Source organism: Myotis daubentonii, chromosome 6 (genome assembly GCF_963259705.1).
Source record: "Myotis daubentonii chromosome 6, mMyoDau2.1, whole genome shotgun sequence".
Taxonomy (NCBI): Eukaryota; Metazoa; Chordata; class Mammalia; order Chiroptera; family Vespertilionidae; genus Myotis; species Myotis daubentonii.
In genome coordinates this window covers 89,833,862-89,848,470 of record NC_081845.1, presented here as the reverse complement: position 1 = coordinate 89,848,470, position 14,609 = coordinate 89,833,862, and the positions used below count along the sequence as shown (strand labels likewise).

The 14,609-nt window shown below is 46.1% G+C and overlaps 1 protein-coding gene across 1 annotated transcript in view; it reads left to right on the top strand.

The window, feature by feature from the left end:
* DNAH8 (dynein axonemal heavy chain 8) overlaps window positions 1–14,609 on the top strand; it is a 265,848-nt gene that overhangs the window by 208,253 nt on the left and 42,986 nt on the right. Inside the window, exons 79-81 of the mRNA XM_059699679.1 lie at window positions 6,393–6,466; window positions 8,667–8,819; window positions 9,146–9,301. Of these exons, the coding sequence (XP_059555662.1) occupies window positions 6,393–6,466; window positions 8,667–8,819; window positions 9,146–9,301 (383 nt within the window). The remainder of the gene's footprint in view (window positions 1–6,392; window positions 6,467–8,666; window positions 8,820–9,145; window positions 9,302–14,609) is intronic.

Below are 14,609 nucleotides of genomic sequence, written 5' to 3'. Positions count from 1 at the left end.
GAGTAGGGGGCATTTCTTAGAAGGGGATACTGTTCCTAGGAGAAGAGCATGTTCCTCTAGAGTTCCCATTTCAAATATTAATAATTCTGCTGTCTAGGACTACGGTTCAAAAACAGAAGTAAGAAATTCAAGATCTTCTTTGGGAGAAATTTTACTATGACATTAAATAAATACATAAGGCCAGCATTGTGCTATCACCTTTAGTGTTATTACCTGTTGTCATACTGCTTTGCTTGGCAATTTGGTGATTTCCATTTCTTGCTACTACTTTGTTTTTCCAACGATTGTTCAAGCTTCTATTGGCTACTTTGTTAGGAGACTAAAACAAGGTAGATTTGATTTTGACACTGAAGGACCCAAAGCATAAAGAACCATTCGCTAAATCATTATTAGGAATATTAGAAAGTCCCATGCTACTCACTGCTTTGGGTCAAAAATAGCTGTAAAAATAGAACTATTATGTAGAGAGAATAACATATTAATCTAGTCTTAAGTAGAAATATTTCATTTGGGTAACTGGATAACAGATCATCATAGAACGCTCAAGGAAAATTCGACTCCGGAAACCTTGAAATCCAACTCCCTTATTTTACAGGTAGGGGTACTAAGGTCTGGGCTAAGGCCAGAGAGCTCACTGGTGACAGATCTGATTCAGGGCTCACTGGGAAACCCCACTTCAGTGGTCTCTCTCTTTCATCCTCTCTCACTGCCTTATTGGCTGCATTAACCCATTACCTGACAGCAACTCGAGGGATGGGACCAAATCAAACAAGTTTTTGTAGGAAAAAAGGAGAACGAAAACGCACTGTGGATGCTGCCCGGTGCCTGCCACGCTCTGCAGTGAGAGGTGCGGGGCGGATGGATTCTGCACAGAAGGACTGGTGCCCGCGCGGCGGGCAGGAAACACGTGGATTCAGTCTGAGAACTCGACTCGGATGGGGTGAGGGAGAGGGTCCCAGAGGAAGGGCAGGTTTAGAAATAGGACCCAAGCACAGATAAAGAGAGCAAACAAATGAAATGCAGACTCACAAATACACAAAAGAATTAATGAAAATGGGCATAGCAACGTATACAGATTTTAAAAATAACAAGAAAGATACATAATTATGGCAACAAACTTTAAAATCTCACTAAAATGGCAAATTTGTAGAAAATACAAATTTACAAAATTTTCTCAGGAAGGGTAGAAAAACCTGAATAGATTAATCATGGAGATGAGCAAAATTAGAAGTTTTGAAATGATTATCTCAACAAAGGCTGTGGGTTTGGGTGGCCTTTTTGATAAGTCCTTTACAACATTCACATGCTGTATTCCATTCCAGAGGGGAGGAAAAGAGGATGCATTTTCCTCTTTACTTCAGGGAACAGCATTATCCTGATAACGAAAACAGACCACGATAGTAACTGCATAAAAGAAATAAGACCACAGATTGATCAACTTATCGCTGTAAATATAAGGATCTTAACTAAAATGCAAACAAGGAAAGTTCAATATGATATTATAAGAAATAACTTGCAAGAAATAATAATATGCCCTGACCGAGTAGGAATGCATAGTTGAAATAAAAAAGATAAAATAAAAAAACCTTACCACAACAATAAGGGAGACTTTCCCTTAAGCTATCATATTATTGCCTTGGTAGAGGCTAAAAAAAGCATTTTATAAAAAATTTAATATTTTTTTTCCCGCTGTTAAAAAGTAGAAATAGAGGAGTATTTTGTTAATGTGATAATGAACTTCAAACATCAACATCATACTTGTTGATGAACGACTGGAGACATGCCCATTAAAGTCAGGAAGAAGATGAAGATGTCTGCCCTCACCACTATTATTCAGCACTGTTGTGGGAGATACAGCTAATGTATTGTAAGAATAATAAATAAAAGATATAATTTCTGGACAGTAGGGGCAAAAATCACCATTACTCTCAGCCAGTGTAATTGTCTAACTAAAAAAACAAATGAATCAGCTGAAAAACTATCAGACTTAACAGGATAGTTCAGTAAGGTGGCTGATCACAAAATAAATATATTAGAAAATCAATGGAGCATCTTGTAAAATAAAATGTAAAAGTCCCATTCACTATAGCAATAAAAGTAAAACTGAGAAATAATTTTTAAAATACCCATTAAAAGAAAACTATAAAACTTGCTTAGAGACATAAAAATAGGATAAAATAATGGACAGTTAAACCACATTCCCAGTATAAAGATTCAATATTGTAAAGATGTCAATAGTCTCCAGATTAATCTATAAATTGAATGCAAGTGTAATTGAAATTCCAGCAGTTATTTTTTTCTGATGGGATAGGAGAGGGATCTTAGGTCATCTAGAACAATAAATGGACAAAAATAACCAAGGAAGCTTAAAAGGAAAAAGAATAATGGGGAATGAATACCACCAGATTTTAAAAACTTCATCAATTGAGATAATTTAATGAGTGTGAGGATGGCTCAAAATAGGTAAACAGATCAACAGAGCAAAATACAAGGCCCCAAATTAGACTCTAGTATATATAGTAGCTTAGTCTATGATGAGATTCACCTTTCAAGTCAGTGGAGGAAAATGAATTACATAAACAGTGTTGGGGTAGCAGGCTACCTTCAGAAAAAAAGAATTTCACCTTCACATTAAACCCCAAAGTAAGTTCTGCATTGATTAGTTGTTTAAATGTTTTAAATCAAGCTGTAAAAGAATAAAAGGAATGCACTGAATACTTACGTAGTATTGCGGTGGCTGTGGTTTCCTTGATCATAATACCAGAGTCCCAATCCAGGGGACAAGATGGATCATCTGCACAAAGTTTTAAAACTTCTGTACGTCAGCAGCACCATGAGTTACAGCGCAGCCGCGGGTCAGAGTGTGGGTTAGGAAGTACACATTCCACTTCAGCTGGGACCACGGCCGTCCTTCTCTGTATACTAATATGGCACCAATCCTCCTCAAGAAGGATGCATGCTTTGTCCCAAGTGTTCTATGTGTAAGAACTTTTCCTAAGAACCTACTGAGAGATACACACCAAGATTTATATGCAAGGATGCTTAATCTAGTTGTAATATTGGAAAATTGGAAATGTCCTAAATATGCGAAAGGGCTGTGGCTGAATGACCAGCAGAGTGGAAGACTGTGTCGCCACGAAAAACTGCTTTCCAATGACATTTAATGGCAGTAAAATGCTCACAACATACTGTTAAGAAGTAGAGACAGAAAGTAACATGTATGTTATTTCACATGTGCATATATGTAATGCAACATGTATACATGTAACACACACATAAGACATATAAAATTTTTAATATAGATAGGTGTACAATTCCTTATTCAAAACCCTTGGGGCCAGATGTGTTTCAGAAATCAGAATTTTCCAACTTTTAGACAGGTAGTATCCCATATGTTATATAATACACAGCAGGTAAGAGTATTAATATGATTAAAGATAGTGATAATAAAGGCTATAAATAGATTCATATCCATTCGGGTCAGCTTTTGCCACTAAATTAATTTTATGGCAAAACTTTCCGTTTTTAAAGTGTTTTGAATTTTGAGCATAAGGGATTGTGGATTGTGCATATTAAAAAAGATTAGAATGAAGGTTTCTAGCGAGGGATATTGGTGATTTTTATATTTTCTTTATGCTCTACATTTTCCAAGGCGCTCACTATGAACATATATTACTTAATTAAAAATAAAATGTTTGTTTTTAAAAGGAAGAGGAAAAGTGAAGGAGACACAAGCCTAATTTGGGAAGGAAATGCAGTTGAAATCTTACTAAAGTCTCTCAAATAGAAACAACTAAAAAATAAAAAACGAGACCAAACCTGAGACCACCGAAGAGTAATTGTGCCACGTTGCCGAAAGCAGCGTCTCCCACAGGCTCTGCAGCCGCCCTCCGAGAACCCCCTCACGGTGCCAATCTTGATCTTTTCAAAGAAGATCCTGTGCTTTTCATCTGCTGATTCTCTGTTGTTTTTTAGTGAGCGCTGGGGCAGGAGCGGGTGATGGGGAGAGACTGTTCGGGGCTTCTTTTGGGCTGATGAAAACGTTCTGAGATTAGAGTACAGTGATGGCTCTACAACTTTATGAATACACTAAAAAATAATTCAAATTGTAGACGTTAACCTGATATGTGAATTATGTATCACTTTTAAAAGCGTAAGGAGACAGTTACTGAGCACCTCAATAGTTACTGAGCTATTGTCTAGTGCTGGGTAAGGCACCAGAGCTAAGTCCCGTCTCCCGCAGAGTTGACATTCTAGTGTGGGGCAAAGCAGACAATGACAGATAAGCAAGTGAGTATGTAATAAGCTAAAAAGAAGCAGGGTGAGGGGCGGAGCGAGGGGGTGGCTGTATCATCAGGGAAGGCCTGGTAGGGAGGGCGAGGAAGACTGAGATGTGGAGGGAAGGAGTCAGTGCCCCTGACAGGGAAACGCATTCCGTCAAGGGAACAGCAGTGAGGCCGCAGTGTGCGTGGAGGCCAGTGGGGCTGTGGAAAAGTGAATGAATGAGGGGGACAGTGGTGGGATAAGAGAAGGGGTGTGTGTGTGTGTGTGTGTGTGTGTGTGTGTGTGTGTGTGTGTGCAGAGTGGGGGCCGATTGTGTAGGGCCTTGGAGGCTGTGGGTAAGGACTTTGGATTGGGTTTTGGGTTTTGCTGTGGATGAAATGGGAAGCCATCAGAGGGTTCTGAGCAGAGGATGGACATAATCCGGAGTTCGGGGCTGGACAGAATCCCCCCGTCTGCCGTGGGAAGAGAAGCTAGGAGGGGCAGGAGTGGGAGTGAGGCCCCCCGTTAGGAGGCTGCTGCAAAAATCCGGGCAAGAGGGGATGGTCACTTGGACCGGGAAAGAGAAGTGCAGACGTCGGGAAGCGGTCAGATCCTGCCTCCAAGTCTCCTCCCGACCTGTTACCTGGGTCACTGTAAGAAACCGAGGCCCCCTGAGTGTCTTACAGCGACCCGAACCAGTTCTTTTTAGAGGGTGCATTTCAGAAGAGTTGGGAGGAGAGGAGATGGACTGTGGCTCACACGCACATGTTAGTATGTTTGTCCACATCGGCCTTCCCCGCTGACCCGCTGAGCATTTGTGTGTTTCTTCCCGCGTAAGAGGTGTCCAGGGTGCCTGTGCCATCCAGAGCCGCCTCCCATTCAAGCCCCACTCCCCTTTCCTCTCCTTCTGTAGGTGTGTGTGTTCTTCTCCAGGCCCTGGGCCTGGTTCCTCTTGAGCAGGAGAGATTATGGGGCCTTTTCAGGGGCGGGGGCAGGGGCGGGGGTCCAGTTCAGTAACCCCTGGCCTGTAGCAATTCCTCATCCATCCTCTCTCAGGCGCCCATCCCAGTCTCCCTGTGGCCCTGAGTCCACAAATAACTCCAGTGCTGCACCCTCCAAACCCTAATGGGATCTCTGGCCATTAACTACACGGTGCCATTTAGGTGGTGCGCCCCGGACACGCCTTCCCAGTCCCCTCCCCACCCCGGGAGCCTCCCCCCGTCCCTGTAGCCTCTCGGAGCAGTTCCCGGACCAGCTGCGTTGCTTGCCCGCCCACGGCAGCCCATGTGTCTGAGGATTCGGGCCCATCCAGCAGAGCAGGGCCCAGGCATGCGCGGCTTCACCAAGTCTCCACCGACCTTTCCCGGCGTCAGGATCAGGCCTCCCAAACTCGAGAACATCCGGCTCCAGGAAGGCGTGCTTAAAAGTTCATTTCCGTCCGAGTTTCACAGGCAGGATCCACAGGCTTCTTCAATGTGGTGAATTCCAATGGCAGGACACCGATGTGGCTCTCCGCCCGGGACGTCAGATTTCCTTACGAGAGCAGCGTGTTCTCCCTGGGTCGGAACCACACTCCGGATCCCCAGTGTCTCCACCTGCTCTTCGCGCTCACTGCCAAGGTGGCCATTTAATCCGAGGAGCCGCTACCCCTGCACGCAGCCCTCAGAGGGCCGGGCCACCTCAAGTTCCATCTCAGCAACGGACAAACACGCAAACGCAGACAAAACAGACAGAAAACACTGCAAGCCTGGCGTCCTAAAAGAGTGGAACCCCATTCAGTCTCCCCCGAGCATCTGTAAAACACCAAGGGAGGCTTCTCATCGAAACAGAGCCCCTGGAACCCCTCCTTCCCTCTGAGTAATACTGCAGCCGCCTCTCCCACATCAGTCTTCCTGCTCCTATCTCCGCAGACCCCAGACACTGGGAGCCCAAGCTGGGCCTGTTGCCTCTCCCGGTGGTCCCTCCACTTCCTGCTCCACTGATGCCTCTCATCAGTGCAACGCGAGGCCAGGCCTGTTTGAATAACAATGGCTCCTTGGAGGGAGGCCATGACCATTCCGAAACCAATTTTTTGTCCCAATCCTGTTATAAAATGGATGTTTTAACACGGGGAACCTTCTGTGTTACAGAATGCAGAACCATCTCCATGGGGCAAGGCCAAGAGGTGCACGCGCGGAAGCTGATTCAGATGTCCATGCAGCAGGTACGTGATGGGGGCCAGCGCTTCCAAGGCAACATTCTCGCCGATGTCCTCTGGCCGTCGGCCGGCCCAGAACCAGCCACCGCCGCGCAGGGGAAGCAGGCGCCTGAGGCCCAGTCGCCCTCCCCACTTTGTTTATGTGTATAATACAGTCAACCTTTGATTGCCTGTGAATCTTCAACCTCGAGCGAGTTTGCTTCTGACATCCCCACAAAAAGCTTGTTTCATTTTCCATAGTGTGTGCTCCATTCATTCTACTTCCACTAATTCTTTTTGGACAATTTGGCATACACACTTTCGGGTCCCTACGGGTATACTAGTAGCTCCTAACCGTCTTACAATTTCATGATCAGTATGAATAGGAAGTGACAGATTGAGACAGTTAAATTTCAATTTTTGGTTAAAATTAGTCTTTCATTTTTCATTAACGGGTAGTTTCAGCCAAATAAATATTTGAGGATGTTTTAGTTTAAATATTGATGACGGTTGTTATTGAAAATCGCAAGCTGGGTGGAATGTTGAGGAATGTTTTCTGTCACACCTAATAAATTCACAGGACATTAATTTTCTAGATATGCTTGGGAGATAACAATTTCAGCCGTAATAAGAAATTGCACCATTTATGAAAATAAAATAAGATCTTGGTTTATTTTTAAGTTTTTTTACCTCATAATGTTCGTAGCAACTTTGGTGCCGTTTTGCCTGGGAATTAATGACTGGAGAATGCTAATGAGCTAAAACCCTGCCTGGGTCATCAAATTTTCAACCTGGCCATTAATTCCCAAGTGCTCTAAGCCTTAATTTTTATCACCTAATCAAATTCAATAATATATTGTATTTAATTTCTATTCAAAGCAATTACATATAATAATTTTTATTCAGACTAAATGATCCACTCTATTGAGTGAGTTGACAGTTGAACTTTGGGTCTTAAATAATTACTTGAGTTTCCACGAGTGAGAAGTTTTGTGGAGACCTCATTCACATTAACCTTCTTTGGAATACTGGCTTTCATAACTTTTATCTCCTCTTTCTCCATGTGGGAGCAGTACTGACAATCCTGGCATCAATGGGGGAAACACACACACATGGCCAGGTGTAGCCACACGGCCACTGGAGCAGGACACTGGGTTTGGGATAAAGCTGACACTGTGGAACGCGGACGGTACCTGGGTCCATGATGGCACAAACGAACTGAAGTCCGCCTTCCCAGACTCCCCTGTGGTCGAGACCAGCACGTCGTCTATGCCGTTTAAGCCAGCAGGCGTCGTATATTCTTACGTTAGTAAGCATAACACACAAGCTTTATCATAAACTTACTGTGCTCAATATTTTGTAGCCGATTTTAATCTGATCCCATCATATAAGGGTAGCAAAATGTCTGGTTAATAAACTTTTGTTACCTCACACAGCAGTGATGGTTGTGTGACTTATGTGTTAAAGCTAGTCTTATCCAGCCTTTAGATAAGAGGTAGGGAAGGTCCGGCCAAGGACCGTGGAAGGCCTACAGAATCACCTGGTCTGGGCCTGCCCAGGCATTAGGGGAGAGTTAATTAAATGTTTGACCAAATAGAGCAGGCTAACTTCTAAGGTGATGATTTTGTATGGCCCCTCGAATGATGTTATAAACATCCCAATGGCCCTGGGCAGAACCAAGGTTCCCCACCCCCGATTTAGAGCGTGCTCAATACATGCGGTGCTTTCAGGAATTATGGGAAGCGTGATGACAAAGAATGAGGCTTCGTATTTATGGTAGCAAATGTCACCGAATGTACTGTCTCCAGTTTTCATGAGGGAATGTGTACCTCTGTTTGTAACTAGAGTTTGTGGGCGAGTCCGTTCTGATTGACTGTAGGCAGAACAATTTAAGGTACAGATTCCGAAATCCCCATTCCCGCCATTAGATGGCGCACACACTATATTTACACAAGTCTGACCGCAGGTTTTCATTCCTGTTCCCTCCTGAGCCAGGGGTGGCAGAATACAGTCGCTGGGAGCGCGCTCGATTCCAAGTAAACAGCTTTATCAGGGGCAGAAGAAATGATTGCATTGACGTATAATAATTTTACGAAAAACATAGGCTCAAAACAGAATATTCACGTTCCCTAAGTAAAGGTTTGAAAAGGATTTGTCCATTTTGTTTTTATTAACATCATAGCCAAAAAGTTATAAGAAATAAATATGACATCACTTTGGAATGCAGGGGGGCTGGGTATTGCTGCAAAACTGTCACCTCGGCCTGGAATTCATGGAGGAGCTGCTGGAGACCATCATCACCACCGAAGCCAACGACGAGTCCTTCCGCGTGTGGATAACCACCGAGCCCCACGACCGATTTCCCATCACCTTGCTTCAGGTTGGTTCCTAGGCGATAAGTGACTTTCCCCTGAGAGTTACACAAACAAAGGCAGCATCGCAGGCGTTACCAAAGGCTGGAGACACAGCAGGGCTTTCCGGTGCAGTGGAGGCGGCCCTGCCAGATCTCCCCCTGTAATCACCGAGGTTATACAAGCCTTTCCACAGAGGACTTCTGAGACCTGGGGCTGACTTACTGGGTTTCAGCTCTGATCAATGTCCCATTTTTTGCACCACAAGCATATTGCCGTCTGACGTATTGTAATTTCTGCTTTATCCTTTGCAGTCACTTACAGAAACAAAATTACCCTTTGCTTTTCGCGACAGACTTCTCTCAAATTCACTAACGAGCCGCCCCAAGGGGTCCGCGCGGGCTTGAAGAGGACGTTCGCCGGAATTAACCAAGACCTCCTGGACATCAGTAACTTGCCCATGTGGAAGCCGATGCTCTACACAGTGGCGTTCTTACACTCCACCGTGCAGGTACCGTCTGCAGCAGCGGGCGCCTGCGGGGGCGCTGGTGCCGTCACGGGGCCTCCTCGGAGAGCCCTTCTGTGAGGGCGCGCTCTGCACTGCCTGGCCCCTCACCCTGCTTTTCTCCCTTCTGGGCACTTCTCCCCACCTGCCAAGTGTATATTTGTCTGTCTGTTCACCGTCTTCCCGCCCCCCCCCCACCTCCCCCCTTGGTGGGCAGGGTGTCAGCCCGGTGACTGCTGAGTGTCCCTGGCACACAGCGGGGCATTGCCCGAGCTCAATAACGTCTGTGTGATGAGCAAACGGATCAGTTAGGTGAGAGCTTGGTTTCCACCGTGGCTGTGGCGGCCGGGAGTGTTCTGTGCACCGTCTCCGTAACACTAACAACCACACTTCAAGGTAGGCTGATGCCATTTTTAAAGGAGGAAATGGAGGCTCGCAGAGGTTAAGTCCACTTGTCGGCGGTAGACGCAGGAGCCGAGCCCTACACTGGCCGCCTGGGTGCAGGGGCTGACCCTGCTCCCGCTGGTGAGAGCAGTGGCTGTTGGCAGGAGTCATGGTGGTGGTGGTTATCTCTCTTCCAGGCTCTTTGCTGTTTGGCTTTTACCATTTACTTACACAGCAATTTAATAATTTTGCTTCCCAACAAGTTGGCTTCCCAGCGACTTGCCTGTGGATGGTTGCATTCCGGTACTGCTTTACTCTGCATTTGAGTTTTGGGTGTCGTTCCCTATTTGAAAGTCATCCTGGGTTCACTCCTTCACTTGACAGGGAGAGGAAGAGGCTTCCTTCCCCGCTCGCTGCATCCTCCCTTCCCGGAGGCTTGAACCCGGAGCCAGGCTTCAGCTGCGCAGCGTGTGCAGAGCCCTCCGCTCCCGCCCCGCCCAAACCTGGAGGGGGATTGAGTGTCACCCCAGAACACGCTGGGGTGTTGGCCCTCAGGCTCATTGTCCCTACCGTTCTGCAGGGCTCCGCACTGCCCAGCGGAGAGGGTGGGTGTTTATCTGTCCCCGAGAGAGTTAACATCAGGTCAAACCCTGTGGTTCCTTCCCGCCAGGCCCATGGTGGCCTTTGGCTGTAAATCACTCTGAAGCCTATTTCACGCGTTCCTATCTGGGGATTGTTGGCTTCGCCAGACCTTATCACACACTAATACAAATATTGCTTTAACTCTGCTATTTAATTCCCAATTCACAAATAATATATTTTATGATTCTGTTCCTGGCGGTGATGATTCAACTCTCCCGCTGTGCTTATCAGGGAGCGAGGACTGGGATATTTTCCATATGGTCAGAGCGGCAGCCCGTGTTGCTAGTGGCCATGATCCAAGGGCTAAACGGGAGAACTCAGGACTGTGGTCCGGTCGTGGGGCTGAAGTGCGCTTGCGCTTAACAGGACTTGCATTTAGGTTAAAACAGAAAAAAAAACAAACCCATCATTGCTAGGGCCATGAAGCTAACAGTGGCGTGTGTATGAAAAGATGGTTGACCATCTCTTACCATCCCATCCTCGCAGGCTAGAGCAAGAGCCCTCGCCGTGTCCGGCAGCCTGGACCTCAGTGCTCGCTGCGAAATCAGTGAGCTGTGTGAGCGGAGCAGGTCAAGCGGGACCCCTCTCATAGTCTCCGTTTCCCCATCTGGGCACTGAGAGGCCGAAGGGGCTCACCTTTCACGATTTCCCTCATTTCCAAAATTCTGCTACTAGTTCTATTACTGTACGGGGAGTGTAGATAATTCAAGCATAGTTTCCTCTGTTCTTTTTTTATTTTTTAATTTCAGAATTGTTTGCTGTGCTTTTACCTAAATATTTTCTTTTACTTGGTTAGGAGAGACTACTTTGACAGAAAAACGTTGGGTTCTTTAGGGGCTTGCGGAGCTGGGCCAGCGGCACTGTACCACCTGGTAGTTCGTAAGAGATGAATCTCAGGCCCCACCTCAGACCTCCGGAAGCAGAGCCTGCCTGTAACAGATGCCAAGTGAGGCGTGTGAACATTAGAGCCTGGGATGTAACTGATGTAGGAAAGTCTGTCTGAATTGGACGGATTGTGGCTCATATTTTTCTAGTGTTGGACATAATAGCCAAAAACCTGATTTGTTCATCGATTTATTCCTCCAAGTGAATCCAGATATCCGTTGCTTTATGCAAACATGATGTATATACTTGTGTCCCTGCAGAGATTGAAAAAAGAGCAGGGAATTGGTTCATGTCACAGAATGTGAGGCTTCCGAGCTGGGGAGGGGTGCGTGCTGGGCCCCACCGTAGAGCGGAACGCAGAACCTCGGCGTGCCCCCACCGCCCTCCATGTAGCTTCTCTTACTGAGTCGTGGTTTGGCGTCGGGCCAGCCACTCACCCCAGCTCTGGGTGTGATACGTGGACCCGGTTCCTGTTGCAGAGGACGCAGTGAGCACCCTCCTCTCCCGTCAGAAGGGGAAGTGGATTTGGCTGGTCAGCTTTCTGGGGCAGACGAGTGGTGGAGAGTGTGGCTTGTTTTGTCACTGAGGTGGGAGCAAGCTCACCCCGGGGGACAGGGCCCTGGGTGCCTCCACGGGAACACGCAGAGAGGCCCACGCCAGATCTGCACTAAGCCCTGCTCCTCCAAACTCTCCCCGCTGCCTCCCAGGTTCCCTTCCTCCTCCGCCAAGAGCTTCCTACCTCCACATCGGCCAGGAAGTCACTGCAGCAGCGGCCCTGGCTCTCATGGCAGCCGGGTGAGGCCTCGCCTCTGCAGCCAGCCCTCTGCCCTCCCCAGGAGCCGTTCATTCCCAGCGGCCTGGTGCGCCTCGGCTCATTTGGCCACTGCCCCCGAGAACACTTCGCATCCTCTTCTGCTGGCCTCAGTATGATCCCTCTCTGGTTTCCCAGAAACTCCATCATCGCACCCTGCTGGCGTTCAGAGCAAGCCCACATTCACCTCTCAGGATCTGAATTTTAAATGTATTTTCCTCCAAAGTCTTGGTCTTTGAAACCCAACAATTACATTTATAGTCTCCTTGCAACATATAGTCTCCTTCTGTCCTGCAGAAGATCAGAATCACATTGTTTGTTTTTTTTCCTGTTGATGCCAATGTGACACCCTTCGTTTGCCCAGCACATTGGACCCTGGAATACTTCAAGCAAAGGTTCTCAGCCATTGCCTGGGCCCAGAGTCCCCGGGAGGAGGTGGTGGGGTTGGGGCGGGCAATCTTTTAAACACTCCCCAATTGGTTCTAATATGCACCAGGGATTGAGAATAACTGCCAAACAGCCACTGCTCTTACGGGCGGAGTCTTCAGTCATTTTTATGTCCTTTTCATGGCTTGGAATTTTTATCATGGCTCTTAAAAGTAATTGAACTATTAAATAAAAATGGCCAGCCCTAGCCAGTTTGGCTCAGTGGATAGAGCATTGGCCCTGAGACTGAAGGACTCTGGGTTCAATTCCGGGCACCAACCTCGGTTGCAGGCTCAATCCCAGACCCAGTTATGGGAGGCTACCGATCACGTGTGTCTCTGACATCGATGTTTCTCTCTCTCTGTCTCCCCCCTCCCTTACACTGCCTCTAAAAATCAGTGGAAAAAATATCCTCAGTGAGCCCTAACAAAATAAATAAACAAATAAATAGAAAGATAGATGAAAATGAACTTGCGTTATAAAAAAATCTGAAAAATAAAATAAAAATGGCCATATCAACAAGGCCCAGGGGTTCCCCTGTTAGCAGTTCCTCATTCAGAAAAATGTTCCCTTCGTCTACATTTTTCTTCCTGAAGTTTGAGCCTTGACAGACACTCCCTTCAAAAGTAATAGTCACTGTACAGGTCCTAGTTTAAATGTCCTCACCATGATTTCAATCATAGGATACAGATTTTTAAAAAGATCTTTTAGCCCGGCGGGTGTGGCTCAGTTGGTTGAGTGTCATCCTAAGCATCAGGAGGTCTCCCGTTCGATTCCTGGTCAGGCCACATGCCTGGGTTGTGGGCTTGATCCCCAGTAGGGAGTGTGCAGGAGGCAACTGATCCATGTTTCTATCTTTATCTCCCTCTCCCTTCCTCTCTTTGAAATAAATAAAAACATATTTTAAAAAATAAGTAAATATAAATAAAAAGATCTTTTACATTTTCCTCTATAGAAGGTTATGGCAATTTCTGTTCCTTATTTTTACTATTAAATTTTCCCTTACATTGCCTAGTGTGGGTTGCATGGTTCATCTTATTGCTACCTCCAGGTATTAAATAACGAGGGTGCGATGCTCAAAGGAGAGCCTTGCTTTGAAGATGCGAGTGAAGGGATTCTCATTGAGCTGTGGGAGATGGGATCACTGGGTTGAGGCAGAATCTAGCATAAAATTGGAAATAGTTTTGACATTGTTAAAAGTATGACTCCGCTGAGAAATTCTACTTTCGTGGTCCAAGGAGGATTCCAAGTTTTCTCTACAAGTTCTGTGTTTTGTATATTCTTTGGAATACAAAGAGGGAACTGGGTTGGATACATTTGGTGAGTAGACTAGTCTTCCTCAGTTTGCCACTCTCCAACTTCACAATGGATGCTAACTCCATTCTGCTGAAGCGGCTTCAGCTGTCTCTCCTGACATTCAGGTCTGTCTGCGTTCCATCCCTGAAGCAGCCCCTGGCGTGTGGTTGCCCCTGCTCACCGGCGCCTCTGCTGCAGCAGGACGCCCACCTCCGCCTCCTGGAGGACCCCAGCGAGCTCTGCCTTCTGTCTTTGCTCCTGGCCTTCGGACATCACCAGCCCGGCAGTCTTTTCTTCCTTCTTCAGGTCTGGCTTCTGTTTCATTCTTCAGTTTCATTCTCCCCAGAACCCACTGATGGAACATTTTTTCTCAGGATTATCGCCTGTTAAATGTTGACAGTCAATCATACTCACTATCACATTGTCCTTTCCTTGTTTTTAAGTCTTATTTTCTCAAGTAGGCTAACACTTCTGGAAAGTACATTGATTTAAGTATTTTTCTATTGTATCACATAGGTCTCATCCCACGGTTTCAAAAATACGTATTGGAGGTAATTCAATACTCCAAATTCTAGCAAAGTCTCCTGCTTTTGAGCTTCCAAATGACTTGTTAGGTCCTAATGGGTTGTCTGTCCTGATAGCATTCCAATGTGATAGTTCAGAGTTTCTTCTTTATTGTCATTTAGAGAGATTAGTAAGTACAAACAAAAAAAAATAGCAAGAAAGTGAAATGACTTTATTTGTGAAAGAAAAGACACCCACCAAGATTATGACTTTTCCCCTAAGAGCTAAACAGTCTACAGCCTTAGTGAACCAACCTAAAGAGTGAATGCTTTGCCATAACCGGTTTGGCTCAGTGGATAGAGCATT